A 22,042-nucleotide genomic window follows, 5' to 3' on the forward strand; every position below is an offset into this window, starting at 1 on the left:
CAATAAAAACTTTATGTAGTATTGGAGGTAGGGTTTTGGTCAAAGGTGATGATGATCTACTCACAGATACAGTCCATAGTTAGATTTTAATCTAAGCATTTTATTATTTCTAATATTGATGAATTGATTTAAATGGATAATATATCATCTTTAATCGAGGATTTATTATGTTTTTAAAAATTGAGTAATGTGAACGACTTTTATATTATTTCGTACATTATTTTGAGCTTAAATTCTTATATTATTTTAATTGTCAAATGTATATATTTGGCCCAACAAATATCTCAAGTGATGCGGATCCATAAAGTCTATTTAGCTTTACTAATGTAGGTAGTTGAAATATATTCTAAGATATATTTTTTAGCGCAAATATTCATGTATTAACATTATATTATACTAAATCTCGACAGTATAATTACGTCATTATATTCTTTAACATCATTTATTTTCAAAACATTTGGATATTTGGTATATCGAGTAAAGTGCCACATTATTATTATTATTATTATTATTATTATTATTATTATTATTTATTCAAGTAAGTTGTGATTTTATTAATATTGATTAATATTACATGTGATAACTGTTTTATCACATGGATCTAAGGTCCAAAAGGTCCTATAACTTATAAATATACATAGTATTCATATTTATCCTCGTTTACTCTAAAAAAATTCAAATCCTCTTATTGACTTGAGCATTTGATAGTCTTTTACAAGTGGATCTTCCCTTTTTGAGCAACACGAAAGATTCAATTCCAAAAATCAGAAATATTCAAATCATCACTTAGATCTTACCACTGAGGTTCACACTTTCCATCCTAATAATAACATTAAATGTTTTAATCCATATTTTATCATTATGTATTTGACTTTGATTTTTTAACGTCATTATATTAACTAAGTTACACATCGGTAAACATAAACCCCTATGTTCAGAGGTAGACGATTATAATGCCCAATAATGAAAGTCTTACTTCAATGATACTGAATTTAAATATTATTGATGCTTGTGATGCACATTGCTGTTTTATTTTTGTAATTATTCATAATAATATAGGTTAATGCTTTTATTTGTTTATATGAATATTTCGTGTCAATGTAAGTCAATTTAACTTTTGTAGGTTAATATTTAAATCTGAAGGAAATAAAATCCGTGTCAAGAGATTAGGTATTTAATGTCAATAATTTTTTTTGCTATGGTATTCCGAAGGAAAAAATCAAATATATTAGAAGATTCAAAATTTATCTAAGCCTTAATTTTAGCAACTTGACTAAAATATATTGAGGGAGTTATACTGCAACTAAGTTTAATTATGATTTTAAATTTGATAATTTTTGCTTAAGTAATTTGTTATTATTTTCGCAAAAGATATAATATTTTGGGCCTCTTTAAATAACTTTTACATTTTTTGGGTATTTTCTTTCATTCTGACTTTTGTTTCCATATCTTTTAATGGCATAATTAACTCTAAATGGTAAGTTTATTGCACGTATGCTTAATTGGACACGTATCTTCTTAAAATTATTTTGTAAGAAAACACATTAATTGATGGAGATAATGTTGTTTTCTTTCTATCAGAGGTTGCATTGCTCTTTCCTCAGCATATCTGATTTAATGATAAAATTAAATTAATGAAGAATCCAAAACGACGGTACTAATTAATTTTTATTCTTTTTGAATTTCACATTTGAATAAAAAAACAAAAACAATAGGAAATGCAAAATTGATGAAAATGACATTGTTCCGTCACATTGGTTAATTTTTCTCCAAAAGGCACAAGTTTAAATATATGTGTCATTACATTTAAATAGTAATATTCTTAATTAGCGGACCACTCATTGCATAAAAAATATGGATAAATGATGGGTATCATAACAAAAAAGAAAAAATTATAAGGAACCAAAATATTTTTTTTATTGTAATAAGAAGTAAAATACGAAAAAAATATTAACAAAAATTATCAAAAAACTTGATTGATGACATAAATGAAAAAGAAAATCACAGGTATTATAGTTGCGGAAATTTTAATTAACTTAAACACAACAAAATGGAAATAAAATTTTTATTGAAGTCTAAAACGGAAAAAATATAGGCAAAATTGATGAGAAATAAAAGTTATTTAAGCCCATTTTTCATACTTACATCTTAAAAGATGGCACTTGCACACTTTCTTAATTTAGAAGTCACGTGGAGATAAGAAGAGAGTGGAGCGATGGAAAGAGATAAATGTTGAGTAATTAGAATGACTTGTTGTACACTTTTACGAAGAAGTACAAACAAACCACAGAAAGATGAGATGAGATTAAAGAGTAATAAAAACAAATATAAGAGTCAAGTAAATGAAACCATTTATGATGTAATAATGTACTATAAAACAGAAACTCTAAGAGGATGATTATCAATCATAAAGTCTTTAAAGATTCTTGTAATGAAAATGATTTTTTGTATGATCTTACTGTTATAAGAGTTTGATATGATTTAAAGACCAGAAACGCAGATCACACCTTTCAAGTTCCTGCAACGGACTAGTGGAAAGAGTTTGATACACATTGAAAACTCGTTCCTTCAAAAGGTTGAAAATTTTCGAACTCTCTGCAAATTCGTGTTTCTGTTGAAAATTGAGTTTGAGAAAAAAGAGAGATGGAAAATACGAAGGAGTTCGAGCACTTCGACGTGGTGTCAGACGATTCCGATCACCACTTTCTGGGTTCAAAGAACGGAAAATCGTTCAGCGATTCAAAGAGCGCAGTGTACAAAACCATCGCGAGAGAGTGGAAAATTCTGGAGCAGAACTTACCGGAATCAATCTACGTCAGAGTCTACGAGCAACGCATTGATCTTATGAGGGCTGTGATCGTAGGCGCTGCGGGCACACCGTACCACGATGGTCTCTTCTTCTTCGACATCGTGTTCCCTTCGGATTATCCGAGGAATCCACCGAAGCTGTATTACCACTCCTTTGGGTACAGACAGAACCCGAACCTCTACACGAATGGGAAAGTGTGTCTGAGTCTGTTGAACACGTGGTACGGGAGGAAGAAGGAGAAGTGGGTCCCGTGTGAGTCCACCATGTTGCAAGTGTTGCTCTCGATTCAAGCTCTGGTTCTGAACGAGAAACCGTTTTTCAACGAACCTGAAGCTGTGCCGTCGGAGAAGAAGTCACGTGCGTACAACGAGAACGTCTTTCTTAGCACTTGCGTCACCTCCTTCCACCTGCTTAGGCGGCCGCCGCGGAACTTCGAAGCCTTCGTCAGAGATCATTTTCGCCGGCGGGCGTTTTCGATTCTGGCGGCCTGCGGCGAGTACGCGAGTGGGCGCGTGGTAGTTGGGTATTATGGTTGCGATGGCTTGCGTTTTCCGATGGTCCGAGTTTCGAAGAGTTTCAAGGAGCGCATGGTGGTGCTTTACCCTCGGCTTTTCGAAGCGTTTCGTGGGAATGGTGCTTCTTTGGAGGGTTTGGGAGAGCAATTGGAGGTGCAGAGCCAAGAACCCGAAAACAAACGCAGTGGAGTCTTCAAAAAGATTGTGGAAAAGATCAAAAAGGCTTTCAGATTGAGGAAATTGGGTAAGAACAAAATTAGCGAGATCGAGGGGAGAAATAATGGTCTTCAAAGTGTTTGAAAGTTAACCCTATAATAATTGTAGTATGTATATCTTATTATGACCTTTTTATTATGATTGAATTGTTCATGATGCAAGTTTAGGTTGTGATCTTATTATCTGCAATGTTCATGCAATTTAATTGTTTTTAAAATTAACGCACTCATTTTATTTTGATCCCATTCTTGTTCCTTTTTTTTTTTTTTTATCGCATAAATTATAGTTTTATCGATTTCTCTCTCTCCTTTTATCTCTTTCTGCAGTGTATTCCACTCACCATAACAATTGCATATTCTTCTTTAAAATGAAGTGAAAATTTGAGTGTAATAAATTACCATTTCTACATAAAAATAAATTTTATCAAAATTTCCCTATTTTATTTCCTATCTACAAAATAGATCCTAAGAGCTTAGAGTCATAGAATTAAACGAAATTCCAAATTTAAAAGGGGCTAATAACAGATAAGAAAACAAATACAGAAATAATTTGTACCATTTATTTTTAAAACAAGGAAGGAACTCCACCATTTACATAATTCGTAACTAAAAACCGAAGTTCCCAGTAAAAGTAAAACCTCGAATTTGTGGACCAGTAAAGTATCGTCCCAAACAAACTAGTTCTTGGTTATCAAGATTAGGCCAGTGTGTGAACTTTGCCCATAAAAAGAAAAGTCATGTACAATTACAGCACAAATAAAGAACCTACTACAATTTGGACTGTTTCTTGGAACTTCGACCAGCTATGAATTCCTGCATCTTTCTGAATTGCTCCTTCGTCATTCCGTTATAATAATCATGAGCCCTCTCCTAAATTTTTTACACGGGTGAAGTTGTATGTAAGAAGATTTTGAGTGTAAGAGAAGCATAAAATGGATAATTCAGCAGACAATTAGGAAAGAAATAGTGACAAAGAGAGACGAAACAAATCAATCACCAGATAGAATTTCAGTGTAACACAACCTTTCTCTTTTCTTTTCCAATGTTTACGAATGATACAATACACTAATCTCAGGTTGATGGAAATTACACTGGAGTCTGAGGCCCCTGAATTGCATTTCGTTAGACAAATTAGCCATAAGGGTTGCAAACTAATTTCATTAAGTTTACACTTTCAAAGACAATTTTGATCAATAAAATGCTGTTTTCAGAATCTGGAACAAATTTTCCATCATTAGGGGGACTATTTTTTTGTGATAAACAAAATTAGGTGGCTAGGGTCTCAGTAGCTTACGAAGTTAAGGTAGGTCACTCCTAATTTGTGAGGTACGATTCTATTTCTTTTCAACCATACCATCTTTCTTGATGTTATAAGTTTTCTCACAAATATTTTAGGAGAAAAAATAAATTAAAACTTATACATAAAGTACTAAATTGTACGGTAGTTATGGAAAAACTTTTGGTATGCTGAGGTCTAACTCCATGTTAAGTTCACATCCATCAACTACAGAGAACAGCAATTAATGGATACACCCCACCCACCTTATAGGAAACTGAAAACATTCCATATACATTAGAATTCTTCTAGCTTATCATCTAAGAGAATTAAGCAATAATCCACATGTAATATCAGAGACAGATAATTGTAGTGTTGCTCTACACCAGAGAACCAAACCAATCTTTTTCGTAAAACCCATGCCATGTTATGGTAGACACAAATTGTACAGAATACTAACCTTTTCAAGGGAAAGTGCACGGCCAAGATCAAGTTTGATGCCATCATTGATGACCGCCTTGTACCTCAACACCAAATCTTCGTTGTTTTTGACAATAGCATCTGCAATTTCCCTGCTTTTCTTCAACAATTCACTATCTTCAACCACATGGTTAACGAAACCCAGCTTTTCAGCCACCTCAGCGGTCAAAGGTGAGGCCGTGAGAGAAACCTCGCGCGCTTTGTTGACCCCAATGATGCGCGAAAGCTTCTGAGACAAACCCCACGAGGGAAATATCCCGAACCTGCAACAAACACGTAAGGGGCGTGTTCAAAATCCGAAGAGTCGATTTGTAATACGGATAAAGGGAACGAACCTAGCGTGAGTGTCAATGAACTTAGATCCCTTGGCAGCGACCAAAATGTCACAGGCGAGGGCAATTTCGAACCCAGCGGTGACGGCGAATCCTCTTATGGCTCCGATTATCGGTTTGCGGCAGAGCTCCATTTGCACCACGGGGTCGCTCTCCGGATCCTTCACGTCGCCCTTGAACACGTCCTCCGCCGCTGTGAGATCCACGCCTGAACAGAATGACCGGCCCGACCCGGTCAATATGATGACCCGCACCGAATCGTCCCGGTCCAGTTTCTTGAACGCCTGCGCCAGGTCCACCATCATGGGCCGGGTCAGCGAGTTTAGAGAACCCGGACGATTGATCGTGATCAGTGCGACGCCGTTTGGGTGGCGGTTCACGAGTATTAGTTTCTCCGGTGATTGCCGATCCATGTTTGACCCGAATCGATAGTTGAAAATGTGAAATTGGCTTAAGAAGAGAGGGCGTGGATCCTTCTGTGAGGATGCAGTCTCCAAGTGCGTGACGCGAAAGATTATCGGGCAGAGAGATGACGTGTCAGATAATTATGTTTTATCCATCACAAAACTAATATTTCTTAATATATATCATCATGATTTATATGAAACCGAAGTTATATTTAATAATTAATATTTTTAAAGAAATGTTAGAATTAGTTTTATAAATAAAATCATCTTTTTGATTGTTAAACACGAATAATTGGTTGAAATCATTTTAATCAATCATAATATTATTTGATTGTTGTGCTCAGGAATGGTAAAAGTACATGAGTCCGCAGATATCTGCAGATAAAATCCGCGATGAATAGTTACTACCCGCAGGTATTGATTATTCGCAGGTAGCGGATAGCGGGTATTTTAATATTCGCTTATAAACGAGTCGGGTACGTGTATCATACTATCTGTATTCGCGGGTACCCGTTATCTGCAAAAAATTAAAATTAAAATTAAAATTATATTTTATTAAGTTAAATTTAATTAAAATTAAAATTAATAGTATATTTTATTATGTCAAATTTAATTATAATTATAATTTAATTTAATTTATATTTTATTTTAATAATTTTATATTAAAAAATTTATAAAATATATTTTTTTAAAAAATATTTGCGGGTATCGGGTATCCACGGGTACCTGCGAGTTTTAAAAATATCCACAGGTATTTTTTAAGTGGATACCTGGTGGGTAAACAACCGGGTAACGGGCGGATTTTTTTTTGCGGGTCGGATTGCGGGTAGACACTATCCGTGCCCGACCCGACCCGTTGTCATCCCTAGTTGTGCTTATATAAATTAGAAAGAGGGAAATCCATAGAAAGGCTTGATGATAATAGGGTTAAATATATTTTTGGTCCCTCAAGTTTAAGTAAATTTTGGAATTAGTCCCTCTTCAATCAAAACTTGATACCAATTTAGTCCTTCATCTCTAGAAATGTGTGGATTTAGTCATTTCTACAAAATTTTGTTAAGTTTATTTGACATTTTAAATGCATTTTATGATAATATTTAAGCTAATATTGAAGTAAAAGTGTGTCAAACGGTGTAAACAATTCAAATACTATCATGAAATGCGCTTGAAACGTCATATAAACTTAATAAAATTTGGTAATAAAGACTAAATCCACACATTTCTAAAGATGAAGGACTAAATTGGTATCAAGTTTCAAAAAATGACTAATTCCAAAATTCACTGAAACTTAAGGGACCACAAACATATTTAACCCATGATAATATTATATTACTTTTACTGTTGGTGCAATTTTCTCACTAATGTTATTTCTATATTTAAAAATTTTCATTTATAATCAAAATAAATGTGAAAACCAACATTGATGTTTTAAAATTTTGGAAAGATAAAAAAATAGAGAAACATTTAAAAGTACAACCGAAGTCAAATATTTTTATGATTAAGTAAAATCTATAACTTGAGATTTTAGAGGACATAAATAAAAATTTTCACAGAAATTTGGACGTTTGTTATGATTCTTCTCATTATAGTCCTTATAGTTAAGATAAAAAAACCACTAAACAAATAACTAATTTTAGAAATAAAAAATATTTAATTATTATATTAACTAATTTAAATTATATTGATATTTAAAATAATTTTTTATAAATAAAAAATTATAATTTGTTTGTCAATTATGTTCTAAATTTTTAATATTAACTATCAAGATTTTAGTTATCAAGGTTTCAACTATTCAAAGATTATTGTTTAAATTATTCTTTAATAATAATGTAATAAAGTAGACTCTCTAATCGATTCTAACTGTCAAGATAAAGAACCATATTGTTAAAATTTCAATATGATCCAACCGTTAGTGAAGTAGGAATCCAAATTTTTCGAGACAACCTAGAAACAAAATTAAAGTGACATTCAACGTCCTGCACTTTGTGCTCAGCGCCAATCCAAAAAACTTCCAAATAAAATGCTTCCCAAGCAGAAGTATCACAAGTTCCACCTCGTCCCAGGCCATCACAAGGAAAATTATAATTAAAATCTTTTTTATCAAACATTAACTTAGAACCATGCACATCCAAAGCACCTTTTACTAGAATCAATGTAGTCGTATTTAAACCAAGAGCAATAACATTATGAACCAAGAAGTCTGAACTCTTTGAGTGTTCTGTGATTCAATTTTTGTGGGAACCCCAAATTTTTTTTGCAAACCCTTTTATCACAAACCGTAATTTCCCTCAATCATCTTCATTTTCCCTCTCAAAACTCTAACACATACTTCTCTTTTTGAAAATCCAACACTAATGGAGTGATGTATGCGAAAGACTCTACCAGAGCCTCCGATCGATTTCTCCCTTTAGGTAATTTCATTTTCTGTCATTTTACTATGAAGTAATAAGTTTCTCCCTCTTTGCATGCAACTCTTTTCTCATTGCATGTGATTTTTCTTCTGTTGGAGATACTAAAATCGTGCCTTGATTGTCAATCAGACCTTTGATTATGTAGATAGAATGGTTTTTCGTGTGTGACACTCTTTAAGGGCAGGAGAGCAAAGTTAGACAAATTTTATTGGGTAAGGGACACTAATTTAATTCAAATTCTAAGGTCTTATTATTGATTTTGTTTTGTATGAATGTTGTATGTTTGTTGAAATTTGGGAATAACCTTTATGAGAAGGGTGATTTGATCTGAATTGTGAAATTATAAAATGTGATGAGAAACTATTATTTTGGATGGATGAATTATTGTTTGTACTATTTTTTTAATGGGATGGGTATGAATGTGATTATAGAGACATTGACTTAGGAGAAGAATTGATACTTAAGTGTGTTTGATATTGTATTAGTATGAAATATCATAGATATGTATGGAAGAGTTAGTTTATAAGATGAGAAAGGAATATGTGTGACTGTGATGTTATTATGGTGAAACAGTTGTTTGGATTTGTAAGATTGGATGTTTTTGGTGTGGTATAATAACTTTTTATTATAAGTCTTGAAGTAATTGAACACTTTAGTTTAAAAGAGATTAAAAACCTATGAATTTCGAATATTGTTGCAAAAACTATAAATATGTTTGGCTAAGATGTTTATATTACAATAATGTAGTATTGAATGTGGCATTGTATTTGTATTTTTTAGATTTGTGATATATCTATACGATTGTTATAGAGTGTGAATTAGTATTGTCTTACGGTGATGCTAAATAGTTATCTTTGTTAGTGTATGTGTGTAAAGTTTTAGTATGTGTGGTAGTCAAATTAGTATTTTTAAGGAGAAACACTAAGTTTGGTTGAGTCCAAGGGTATTAGGACTAATTATAAAGCCTTGAAGTTATAATGATCTAAAATTTTAAAGTTAGTCTTTGTCATTAAAATCTTCGTTCTAATTTTAAATTAATTGTAACTCTAAACAAAATTATTTAATAAAACTGTGAATTTTAATATCAAAATTAAATTTGGTTTCAATTTTAAAGAAGACAAAATTGTTCAATTTTAAACAAAATTGAGACTAAATTGAATAAAAATGATGAATATAGGAATCAAATTTAATATAAAACATTGACTTTCACACGTGACATACGGCTGAATTGACATGTGGACATTTTTTCAACAATACAAATTTAAAAATTAATTTAACAATAATTTAAAAAATTAAAAAATAATATAAAAAATACAAAATGATACGTAATTACTGTTAATTATTTAAACAATCTTAAAAAAAAACTAAATTAAAAAAAAATTTAAATCTTTTTAAATAAAAAAAATAAAAATATGACTAATTTGGCAGAACATAATAAAAATTAAGAATAAACAAATATTTTAACCTCATATTTCCTATAATTTGTAATGCACAAGGTTGAACTAGCTCCATTGAAAAAGTGGTTGTAGACTTGCAGGTGAGTGAAATGTTAGATGAGTAAAGTTGAGGTTCAGTAAGAACGTTGTTCTAGAACACTGCATGACAGCGCATTTGAAAAATCAACAGATTTTGACACGAAAATTTTGGTTCCAACCATACCAATTTTGCTGGTTCAATCTAATTTATTACCACTGTGTTTGATGACATCACTGTATATCTCAGTCGAATTTTAAAATATTGGATCACATTATTAGATGTTCTGTAATTTGAGATTTATATATCGTTAATTTTGAGTGCATTTTCATCTGTATTACCTTTATATAATGATAACTACATTATATTTCATTTTGATGTTATAAATACCACCTTATTTGATTTAATATTATTAAAATGAAAAGATGCGAATATCAATCTAAATGTAATGAGTTCTATCAAATATACTTAACATGAATATTTGATATAAAGAAAAAATGATAATGCAGTAAAATAACAAGGATGAAATCCTTTTACAGCATTAATACGAGGAATTAATCACTATTTGTATTATTTAATGTTTTCCCTAAAAAGTACTATAAAAGTGTGTCGGAGATATGTGACTGTGAATATGAATTATTGTTGAATGGGTAGGAAGTGGGCAGAACATGGTGGCTTCAAATATCTGTAATATCTTTCATCGTATGGAGACAGCACTCAACAGTTTGAGGCATATCGTGATTCCCAAGGAACAAAAGACACCTTAATTAAGGAAATTGTCGATTGTCATAAGCTTTGAAATCATGAAAACACAACATGATTTTCACTATCTCCTAATCTTTCTTTAATTTGAAAGTTTATAACATTTATGCTGAAGCATTTAGTATGACGAATTAGGTATCTACACCAAAAAAAAGTTCAAGTTTGAAGGAGTCCGCGAATGTTGCGTGGCCAAATGTAGTTGGAACCTCCTTCTAAGAGATGCTTAGCGACCATAACATTTGCAGCATCAGTAGGATGATAAGGGTCCCAAAACACGTACTTTGATCTGTCCCAGCAAACTTTCGATGTGGGACCACACGGAACCAGACCACCAAAGCGCCCAGCCACGCGACAACAAGCTGAATTTGGATTAACAAAACCTGTCACATGTTTACACAGACACACAACAAAGTTTTTGTTCATAACAAACACCTTATAAATTCAAATTCAAGGTTCTATTCTGATAATCGATTATTTGTCAAACCAGATAGACACGTACCGAGTGCTACATAGTTCTTGAGAATATCATCTAAAATTTGATACACATCTGCATAAGCAAAAGCTGAACCCTCAAGATTTGAATTGAGTTCTGTAATAAGGTCCTTTAGTTGGGAATTATATAGCTGTGCTAGCTGATTGGGGAAAGAAACACAGCTATATCCAGCACCGAGGTTTGAATCCCTCTGACTTGGAATACACCCTATAGGCCCCACATTCGCCACAACAACTTTTCTAGCCCCCAGATTGAACAACCTCTGCATAATGCTAAAACATTAACAATTTGTCGGGGAAATTTTTAGAAACAGGGATTTCACAAAAATTATAATCTTGAAAAACATTACAGTGAGCTGAACTCTGAATTTTGATATCATTTTTGCGACAAAGGATTGTGGAGTCTCCGATTCCCGTTCGGAATATGAGAGTGCTGGAGTTAGGTAGTTATTTATGAAATCGTTTGAGCCTATCGTCACGGAAAACAATGACCTATTGAATAGATCGAGAGTCGCAGGAACACCAATGGTGGCTATGATGTCTTGTCTGGTATTTGCAAAATTATCTATCTGTGCATCAAAGTTGAGTCGACCACCCTGACAATCCATCAATGCATGCACACCGTTATTAATGTACGATGATGTGAGATTATCACGGTCTTAATAAACTACGTAATAATGATGTAAAACTATCTAATACAGGTTCTTGATGATTGTAGTATCTTAAACAAACATCAACAGAAACTCACAAAGGCTTGTCCAGTGAAATTTAGAATTCCACCTCCACCAGAAGCATAATTCACACCCTTCAGAATCACTGGTCCAACCGTGGTGGGTGCCAAATAGGGTGGGATTAAATCCATACCCAGTTCCTGACCTGGTGGAGCAAGCAAAAGAAAAACTCATCAGACAAAAGAAGTAATAATATTAAAAAATAGATAAAAGAACAGAAAAACATAGGAAGTAATACAAGGTGGTAAAGCTTACCAATGATGTCCACGATGGTTCTTCCATTAGTGAACCTTCCCGTTGGTCTTCCAAAATCAATGCCATTGGGTAAATAATTAGCCTTTGAGAAGGAAACAAGGTAGTTATTGTTTCCCACGTCAACAAGGGAGTCTCCGAATACAAAATTTGCAGGGAGTTCATCTGAGGTTGAAACGTTAAACAAGACCGAGACTATGAAAAGTCGAATCAGATTCAAGAGGACAGCCATTAGAGAGAAAGAACAGTAACTGATGACTGCAACGAAGTACTGAATCAGGATCCTCCTCCTATATTGTACGTATACTTGTGCTACATTGACCATAAACAATGGGCTTTATAATGTGCAAAAGACACTGGCATTGGGTCATGATAATGGAATTTTATATAATAAATCATGTGAGGGATGATAATATCATGCAGTGGGCCAACATTAATTGCTCTGCCTATGAACCTACTAGTCTTGACCGTGTGTAGTTGGAGGGAATAAATGACATTTCAAATTAAAACGGATACCATAATAAATCGAACTTCTTTAGTTTTCATCCACATAAGAGAGATGCTCACTTAATAAACAATTAATTATATAAACAATTAATCAGTCATGAGGTGATATTTTTTAAGTAATTTTTATTTTTTTATATTTCAAAATTATTTAGAAAATATTACATGAGATTATAAGAAAAAGTTATCAAATTTTAATTGTCAAAATATCATTAATCTTTATATAAAGTTAAAAAAAATAACAAAAACTAAAATAAAAATGAAAATTTGATGACACTATTGGAAAAATGCAAATTATCGACAACGTTTTTCCAACAAATCAGTAATGGTTATTTATTGATGGAATTATCGACGAATGTTGTTGTTGAATTTATAGACAAATTATTTCTATCGGTAATCAATTACCAACAGAATTATTGACGAATGTTGTTATTGAATTGATCGACAAATATAATTTGTCGGTAAAGTTAATTGTAAAATTGTTGACCTAATTATCAACATATGTGGCTGGCTTATCGACTGATCAAAGTTGTCGGTAATGTCTTCAATGAAATCAAAATTATAATTCATATTTCCTAATCCAATTTTAGTTGTTCCTTTCCCCAATTTCAATTGTCCCTAATTTTGTTGTCACAGAGAAGCGAAATTCCAACCTCGCACTTTCGTGACATAATCACTGCCCATCGAGTCCAACATCTAATGCTTGATATTATAGACGGATATATTTGTCGATAATTATCAAAAGAAAAATTCGTCGATAATTACCAAAGTGTAAAATCCGTCAATAAATATTCTCTACGAAGCTTTTATCAATAAATTTGTGTTCGTCAGTAGTCCATCAGAAAAACATGTTTATCGATAAAAAATAGTTTTTGAGGAATTCATACCATTGATAATTCATGTCTTTTTTTGTAATGTGGAAGACTAAAATGAAAAAAATAGTGAGAACCAAAAATAAAATATAAAAGCTAAATTGAAACCAAAATAATACACATTACAAGAAAATTAAAAATAATTAATTATTGTTGTGACTTAATTTATAGTAATTGAAAAAAAAATATTTAAGAGAATAATTTGTTTATTATTATTCCTTTTAAGGTGTCTAAGAAACCTTATAAATAAAATATTTTAGTACGAGTCTAGTATAAAACCCGTGTATTATCAGACCACAGGTTCTGCTATACTATGTTAAAGCTTTTGAATTTATGTGCAACACAACGAAATGATAGCTTTCGTTATCTGCTTCTCGAATTTAAAATCTTCTCCATCTACAGTACTTTGCTAACAATGCAACAGGTTGTTCAAACTTCAAAGTTCAGAAGCACTGAATCTTCACGCTTTTTAATTAAATGCATCTCAGTAAAAGAAGGGAGAGTATTTAATGATTGCAGGGACTTCCTCAATTCATATTTTCTTTTGCAGAAAACCCACACTGTCGCTTTTTCTTGTCTAATAGTTTTTCCTTTCGTTTTCTGTGCACCCCCTACCACTAATAATATTTAAAATATGTATAGTGTTATTTATATTTATTATCATTATTATTATTATTTAACATGAAAATTAATTCTATATTAGGTGTAGTTTTTCTATTTGTAAATGATTAATTCCATGCATCATTTCTTTAGTACGAAAATGGTCCGTTCTATGTTTGGTTCATTAAAAGTAGATCACGACTCATAAGAATTACAAATAGGTTCATTTCATATAATATCGAAAATGAAAATTTAAACTTAATTTAATCTCTTAAAATCAGTTTGTAATATATATAAATATATATATTATAAAATTATCTTATTTTTTTAGAATCAATTGGTAATATATATAAATATATATATTATAAAATTATCTCATTTTTAATTGAGATTTTTAACCTATAACTGAAATCAAATAAACTCTTCGTCATTGACAAGATCATACAGTAGTCCATCCATTATTTTTTCAAACAACTTTGCGCACATCACCATCACTACTTTTTTTTGCATTTGTTATCGATCATAAATGGTGCAGGTAGCATAATATGGAAGAATTGGGAACATGCATACGCTTTAAAAGAGATATTCTAAACTGAGTTACAGCTATGAACAGTAAGAAAAAAAGGAAGAACCATACTTGGTTGTTGCTGATGTGTGGCATCATGTTCATAACTGCGTAAACCACAATGGGAAACGAAATAGTTCCATCAACTTGAAACTTGCCTCATCTACTCTGGTAATCAATGAAGGTCGACGTGATTCTGGCTTCATTTATTGACTTTCAGCCAATTTGTTTTTATTCTTTTTATGCATACTTTAAGTTAATTGACTTTTATTAATTTATCCACTACTTTAAAAGGTTGAGTCTAACTGAAATTAAGTTACTCAAAAATTATTTACAAGCATTCAACGAAGATTTTATTGTTCTTCTAAAAGTTGATTCTGAAGTTAGCAAATAGATTTGTATTACAGCTTGGAAAAAAGGTAAAACTAAACCCATTAATCGGTTAAGTTAAGCCAAGACATGGTCAACCAATTTTATAAAGCATTCAACCCTTATTTAAATAAAAGAAACTGCAACAAATTGGGATATTAGTCTTTCTCCATTTGATCCATGATGCCATTCATATCAATATTTGTGGATAAAATTACAACGGGTAGCAAATGAATATTGTAAATGGATACCCGCAGGTAACAGATACATGTATTTTTTATACTCACATGTTAATAGGACGGGCAAGGGATCATAGTATCCGTACCCGCTATATTTTAATTTAAATTAAAAAAACACGATTAAAACATTAACCCATTGAAATTAAATGAGTTATATTTTATCAATTGGTTTTAAAAAATCTCTATTTCTTTGTAAACTGTCATTAAACACTATTTAAATAGGTTATTTGTACTTTGTTTGAAATTTATAAATGTTATGCATTGTATTTTTATTTGAATTCATTGTTAAAATATATTGTTAAATATTAATTTTTTGTTGTAAATACCCGTGGATATTTGTGGATGTTAAAAAAATATGCGAGTACCCACCTAATGGATACCCGCACAAATATGGATAAAGATACTGGGAGCTACTACCCATGTCCTACCCGTCCTGTCGACATCCCTAAATATGAGATTTAAGGAATGTAATCTATCAAAACCTTAAAAGAAAGACTCTTAAAAAGAAAAGTAAGTGAGGGAAGATAAGAAAAGTCACGTAGAGATAAAAGGATGAAAGAAGAAAATAAAATCTAAATTGATTATAAGAAAATAAAGATAATTAATCATTCTCTTTCTCGTAAACAAAATTATAATTTACTAAATAAAATTTTATAAGGTATAATTATTGATTTGATATCCCAACTTTTTGGTTAAGTTCAATTTGGTACCCATACTTTTGGTTTGTTCAATTTAGTACCCCAATTATCTAAAGAAATTCAATGTCACATGTCAATTTTTGGTTTTTTTGAATTTTTTTATATTTATTATTTATTATTTTATTTTTTACACGTGTCACTTCAGAGTTGTGTCACGTGTCAAAATTACTCAATTTGGTTCCTATATTTGTTTTTAGTTTCAATTTAGTCCTAATTTTTGTAAAAATGAAACAATATTGTCCCTCCTTAGATTGACACCCAATTTAATCTTTGTATACAACTTATGATAATATTCTTAATAAAATTGACGTTTTTATTAAATATTTGTAGCAATATTTTTAAATAAGTTTTTTTTAGTTTTATTATTAAACAAAGTTAAACACCAAACTTAATTTCAAAAATTAACAATTTTGTCATCATATATAAAGGCATCAAGTGTATCATATTATACAAATTTAGTGAAGATTAAAAATCAAATAACTTGTCACACATAAGTTTAGGAACTAAATCTCAAGTTCAAAACAAAACCAAAGTCTAATGTTGTGTATAAAATTTAAAGTTAATTTAAAATATTTATAAAAATATTTAATAAAAACCTTAATTTTAGTAAGAATATCACCATAAAATTTATAAAAAAATAAATTTAGTATCAATTTAAGGAAGGACAATATTATTTCATTTTTACAAAAAATGGGACTAAATTGAAACTAAAAACAAATATAGGGACCAAATTGAGTCACTTTGACACATAACACAACTATGAAGTGATACGTGTAAAAAATTAAAAAAAAATTCAAAATAAAATCAAAAAATTCAAAAAAACCAAAAATTGACATATGACGTTAACTTTAACACGGTTTGGTCAAATTAACGGTGAGAATCAAATTGAGTCATTTTTAAAAAAATAAGCACCAAATTAAGACAACAAAAAACTTAAAGACTAAACTGAAATTTCATAACAAATCAAGGAATCAAAAGAGTAATTTAACCTTACTTTTCATCCCAAAGATGTAGAGCGAGTTTTGCCACCTCACGATGTATGTCTAATATTTTTCTTAAAGATTATATTCCTATGTGTCTCGAAAAGTAAAACGATCAAAATTTAAATACAAAACAAAAAAAATAATATGATTAAAATTTTTAAACAAATAACGGCTTGTACATCATAAACTAATGAAATTCCTTGGACTTCAATTTCCAAAGTAAGATTTCATGATTTCTTCGACAATATTTTTCTGGTCAGTGTGAACTGATCAAAGTTATGGGTTTCAGAATAAAAAACTACAACTTCCAATAGTTGTTTGAGGATGCGCCCAAAGAAATAAGTTTACGCCAACAAATTCAAACTAACAATAATAAATGATGGAAAAAGGTTATTTGATATTATTTCACAACTTATGAATAATGTCAAATGATAATAAAAAAAAGTAATGTCAAAATATTAGTATTCGAGTTAAATACCAAATACATAATTTGGAAATACATGATGTATTTTACCGGAAAGCCAAAATACCAACATAAAACCAATGTCAGTATATAATATATTTTGAAATGCATAGTTTTTAATTCTTGCTTTAAACAAAAGTTTGAATTCAAGTCATACAAATGAAAATGTAATTAAAAAAAAGAAATCCCACTAAAAAGTAATTTAGTCAAGTTGTCACTAAAAATTGTACATTGTAGCTTCTCTGCAATTTTAAAATCTTCATAACTGGCTAACTTTGTTGTCTCGAAATTGTTTTCTCTCTTATGATACGATTCAATGCAAAATTCTACCGTTATCTTAACCAGTAGAATGTTCCCTCTGCACTTTTTGTGTTCTGCTACTTCATGTTTTGTAAATTTCAAGCTTGTGTGTGGTCTTCTTATTTCGGCCAAGACAAGAGTATACGACAACACATAACAGATATGTGTTAGCTTATTCCTTAACCAACTTTTGGTTTTAAATTTTGGGAATGTATCCTCACGTCTTTGCCTTTTCCATAAACCACAATTATTTTGAAAGAAAGGAAGGAACTAATAATTTACATTGCTTATTTTGACAACGATCATCATAAATTTTCTCATTTTGAGGTAAATAATGTAAAATAAGATATAGTCATTAATGTAGTCCCCACAATGGATGGATTAACGCGAGTGGTAAAGTTGATGTGTCACTATAATTAAACACTTAACAAGGTTGACCTATTATTGTGTTTCCACATAGCAGTGAAAATAAAGGCTTAGCCTTTTGAAGCTCTGTAAGGTACAACTTAGTCATTGAGCGAAAACATTCTGCATAGGTAATAGGTTTTTTCATGACAGGAATTTGTTTCTACTACCTCCATCACCAGTTTTATGCAGTCTTGATAGAATCCTTTCCACAGTTGAATTACAAGTGCCACATTCATGCAATATGTCTTTAATTTTTGTTAGTTAAGGTTATGTTAGTTTATTCGTACGAAGCACAAATATGGCAATTGTTTTATGAAGGGCTAATTGTTAACTGTGATAAAATAAAATGGACTTGTGAGGTATAAAGGAGAAGAATAAGATGAGCATGAAAGAAACTTTCGTTTATTTCGATAGTGTATAAATATAGTGTACGTTATACGTACTTGGTTCGTTAAATGAGCATTGCATTGCATGGTATATAGTATACATACTATTAAGAATATATTTTAACTCAAAAGCCACCACCACCACCGAAACCACCGCCGCCACCACCAGCCCCACCTCCAAAGCCACCACCGGCACCACCGCCAGCACCACCTCCAATGCCACCGCCAGCACCACCTCCAAAGCCTCCTCCCGCGCCTCCACCGGCACCTCCACCAACTCCTCCTCCTACACCACCACCTTTTCCACCTCCAAAACCACCACCAGCACCTCCACCTGCTCCTCCTCCTAGACCACCTCCAGCTCCTCCACCTGCACCACCTCCAGCTCCTCCGCCTGCCCCTCCTCCTAGACCACCGCCAGCTCCTCCGCCTAGACCTCCGCCTGCTCCTCCTCCTATACCACCGCCAGCTCCTCCACCTGCACCACCTCCAACTCCTCCGCCTGCTCCTCCTCCTAGACCACCCCCAGCTCCTCCACCTGCTCCTCCTCCTAGACCACCTCCAGCTCCTCCACCTGCACCACCTCCAGCTCCTCCACCTGCTCCTCCTCCTACACCACCCCCAGCTCCTCCACCTGCACCACCTCCAATGCCTCCACCTACCCCTCCTCCACCACCTTTTCCACCTCCAAAACCACCCCCAGCTCCTCCACCTGCACCACCTCCAACGCCTCCTCCTGCCCCTCCTCCACCACCAACTCCTCCTCCCACACCACCACCTTTTCCACCTCCAAAACCACCACCAGCACCTCCACCTGCACCTCCTCCAATGCCTCCTCCTGCACCTCCTCCACCACCAGCTCCTCCTCCCACGCCACCACCTTTTCCACCTCCAAAACCACCACCAGCACCTCCACCTGCACCTCCTCCAATGCCTCCTCCTGCACCTCCTCCACCACCAACTCCTCCTCCCACGCCACCACCTTTTCCACCTCCAAAACCACCACCAGCACCTCCACCTGCACCTCCTCCAATGCCTCCTCCTGCACCTCCTCCACCACCAACTCCTCCTCCCACGCCACCACCTTTTCCACCTCCAAAACCACCACCAGCACCTCCTCCAATGCCTCCTCCACCACCGTGCCCACCTCCGATTCCTCCTCCTATACCACCACCTTTTCCACCTCCAAAGCCGCCACCAGCACCACCGCCACCACCACCAATTCCTCCTCCTAATCCACCACCGTGTCCACCTCCAATTCCTAAACCTAAGCCGCCACCTCCGCCACCACCTAAGCCACCTCCAAAATTGTCAACAAACTCATTTTCTTTTATTTTTCTGCATTCTGCTGCTCCTATCACTATTACAAATGCCACAGCAAGTACTGCAACATAGCTGTGTAACTTTCCCATCCTTCCACAAATAGAGAAAAGGGGCAGAAAATGCTCTCTGTGGAGAAAGCTTGGGATGAAAGGAGTTATTTATAGTGTGAACAAGCGCACACACACCATTAATACACGTAGACTTATGGAGATCTCAACTATCCAACACCGTCAAAAGTTCAAACTTTGTTCCTAAAGACAAAATCCACGGGCCGGTGAAATCTTAATTGTCATGTCCCAACCATCAACTACTTTATTTAAGTATAATGTAGTGCGATTAATAACTATTAACAAAAACGTTAATATCTCGATAATAACAAACACTAGTGAAAGCAACTAGCTTGCTCCACTCACAGTAGGAGTTTAAAGACTGAGTAGGCCTTTCGGGGTTTCTGCGGTGAATTATCTTATTCATGATCAGTTGCTAAATGGCACATCTTCGTTTTTAAGGAAAGTGGTTGTTCACAATTTTCCATGAAACATGTTCCTTATTTTTATTGTCAAGAATCACTATCCACAAAAAATGAAGTTTGTACAGGAACAAATTCTTATTTTGAAGTAAATTATTAGAATCTTGATAAAGAACTGAGAACTATAATTTCTTAAATTGTTAAAATTTATTTGAAGGACTAATATCTCGAAAAGAAAATTTTTCTACACAGAAGATTCAATCTCTAACGATACACTTCTTGATCATAATGGTAAATTGGTGTTATTTTTGGTATCCAACAGAACGACTTTAGTTGGTAAATATATTTAATGCTGGACGTAACTTGTCGAAATCAAGGATACAGAGTGATAAATTTTCTTCCATTTTGAGTGTGAGTAAAAGTGTAGTTAGAAAAATTTTCTGGAAGTGACTGCGATTGGCAGATGGCAATTATGAGATGTTGAAGACCCTCACGTCTTTACACTGTTTTTCTCATTTATAGCTTCAAAACTTGCCCTACTCTTATGTGTATTATCTGTCGGTTCAATGTCATATACATGGGATTGGCATGTGATGTGAGCAACATTTTCAGCCATCTCACTAATAATCAAATTAAAAAAACTTCACATGTTAATGTTTAATCCAGTTTCAGAAATATGTAGCATTTCTGGACGTTTAGCCACCCCACCACCACATGTACAACTTGCTTCATCAATACTCGGTGACAGCAATATTATTTCATAAAACTTTAATATTAAAATGTACTTTTAGTTAAAGAACTTGTTAAAAATAAAGTACCAGCATTCTCAATGGCTTTTAGGTTTGAATGTGCTCCCATCACTGTCTTTAAATAAATAATATAATCATAAAAAAATTGTTGTAATATAAAAATAAAATAGTATATATTAGGAATTCAAGTGTGAGTATAAATACTACATTGGCTAGAAATGAGAAAGTAGAGCACCATATAAGAATAAAGACCCATAAACCTATTGCCTTAAGGTTTTGGGTTGAGAGTGGTATATCAATGTCTTATGTGGTTAGCCTTAGGTCTCATTGGTGTTGTATCTCGTCAGTGAAACTCCTCTATAAACCTGACAAGTGGTATCATAACAGAGTGGTTAAAACCGACTCAGACGAGTGCATATCCTTGTATCAAAAATTTTTCTGACAAGAATTTCAGATAAACGTGTTCCGTTAAGATAAACAGCTGTACGAGAATAGGTACTCTGTAAACCTGACACTATACTTATCTTAGTCAAGGTATATAAACCAATTCTTAGAAAACTGACCTATACATGCAGTATTAATTATAATACAAACCGATACTTTTCATCGTTTCTTAGTCTGAATTTCCACGTTTTCTAGATCAGTTATATATTATTATTGTAAGGTTAAATGTGTTTTTTTTTGTTGGTTCTAATATTTATATTAAATAATTTATCTATTTGGTTCTTATAATTTTACATAACAATTATAATGGTTCTCGTTTACCTGTTAAATTTATTTGTCTGTGTAGTTAATTTGAAGAATGGATAGAGTGAGAGTTATCTGAACGTGTCTGTGCAAAAGCCTCCATTCTTGGCCTCTTCTGCTCCTTAATACGCATTTTGTTTGTTCTTTCTTTTCATGCGAATGCTGTGGGGACTTAAATAGGTGGTGGATTGTGAGTAGGTATATATATTTGT

At 32.9% G+C, this 22,042-nt stretch overlaps 4 protein-coding genes across 4 annotated transcripts; 1 reads left to right on the top strand and 3 right to left on the bottom strand.

Moving 5' to 3' along the window:
- The first annotated feature begins 2,472 nt into the window (after positions 1–2,472).
- On the top strand, positions 2,473–3,783 carry LOC114177386 (putative ubiquitin-conjugating enzyme E2 38). Its single transcript, XM_028062707.1, has one exon. The coding sequence runs from the start codon at positions 2,644–2,646 to the stop codon at positions 3,622–3,624; it is 981 nt and encodes a 326-aa protein (XP_027918508.1). The 5' UTR covers positions 2,473–2,643; the 3' UTR covers positions 3,625–3,783.
- A 294-nt stretch (positions 3,784–4,077) lies between these two features.
- On the bottom strand, positions 4,078–6,152 carry LOC114179801 (probable enoyl-CoA hydratase 1, peroxisomal). The gene is made up of 3 exons (XM_028066260.1): positions 5,631–6,152; positions 5,276–5,558; positions 4,078–4,409 (listed from the first exon to the last, which is right to left on the bottom strand). The coding sequence occupies exons 1-3, from the start codon at positions 6,038–6,040 to the stop codon at positions 4,308–4,310; spliced, it is 795 nt and encodes a 264-aa protein (XP_027922061.1). The 5' UTR covers positions 6,041–6,152; the 3' UTR covers positions 4,078–4,307.
- A 4,499-nt stretch (positions 6,153–10,651) lies between these two features.
- On the bottom strand, positions 10,652–12,447 carry LOC114175004 (GDSL esterase/lipase At4g16230-like). The gene is made up of 5 exons (XM_028059758.1): positions 12,159–12,447; positions 11,921–12,048; positions 11,523–11,768; positions 11,180–11,435; positions 10,652–11,060 (listed from the first exon to the last, which is right to left on the bottom strand). Exons 1-5 carry the CDS (start codon positions 12,385–12,387, stop codon positions 10,837–10,839), a joined length of 1,083 nt encoding a protein of 360 aa, XP_027915559.1. The 5' UTR covers positions 12,388–12,447; the 3' UTR covers positions 10,652–10,836.
- Positions 12,448–18,667: 6,220 nt separating this feature from the next.
- LOC114175564 (glycine-rich cell wall structural protein-like) lies at positions 18,668–19,954 on the bottom strand. The gene has a single exon (XM_028060316.1). The coding sequence runs from the start codon at positions 19,952–19,954 to the stop codon at positions 18,668–18,670; it is 1,287 nt and encodes a 428-aa protein (XP_027916117.1).
- Positions 19,955–22,042: the final 2,088 nt, after the last annotated feature.

This window comes from Vigna unguiculata, chromosome 3 (genome assembly GCF_004118075.2).
Source record: "Vigna unguiculata cultivar IT97K-499-35 chromosome 3, ASM411807v1, whole genome shotgun sequence".
NCBI classification, from domain to species: domain Eukaryota; kingdom Viridiplantae; phylum Streptophyta; class Magnoliopsida; order Fabales; family Fabaceae; genus Vigna; species Vigna unguiculata.

Coding starts and splice junctions, on each gene's coding strand:
- LOC114177386 (XM_028062707.1), top strand. CDS start 2,644: ATGGAAAATACGAAGGAGTTCGAGCACTTCGACGTGGTGTCAGACGAT.
- LOC114179801 (XM_028066260.1), bottom strand. CDS start 6,040: ATGGATCGGCAATCACCGGAGAAACTAATACTCGTGAACCGCCACCCA. Junction 5,559..5,630: donor TTCATTGACACTCACGCTAG/GTTCGTTCCCTT, acceptor TGTTTGTTGCAG/GTTCGGGATATTTCCCTCGT. Junction 4,410..5,275: donor GTGCACTTTCCCTTGAAAAG/GTTAGTATTCTG, acceptor TAAAAAATTTAG/GAGAGGGCTCATGATTATTA.
- LOC114175004 (XM_028059758.1), bottom strand. CDS start 12,387: ATGGCTGTCCTCTTGAATCTGATTCGACTTTTCATAGTCTCGGTCTTG. Junction 11,769..11,920: donor ATTTCACTGGACAAGCCTTT/GTGAGTTTCTGT, acceptor ATGGATTGTCAG/GGTGGTCGACTCAACTTTGA. Junction 11,061..11,179: donor CAAGAACTATGTAGCACTCG/GTACGTGTCTAT, acceptor AACATGTGACAG/GTTTTGTTAATCCAAATTCA.
- LOC114175564 (XM_028060316.1), bottom strand. CDS start 19,954: ATGGGAAAGTTACACAGCTATGTTGCAGTACTTGCTGTGGCATTTGTA.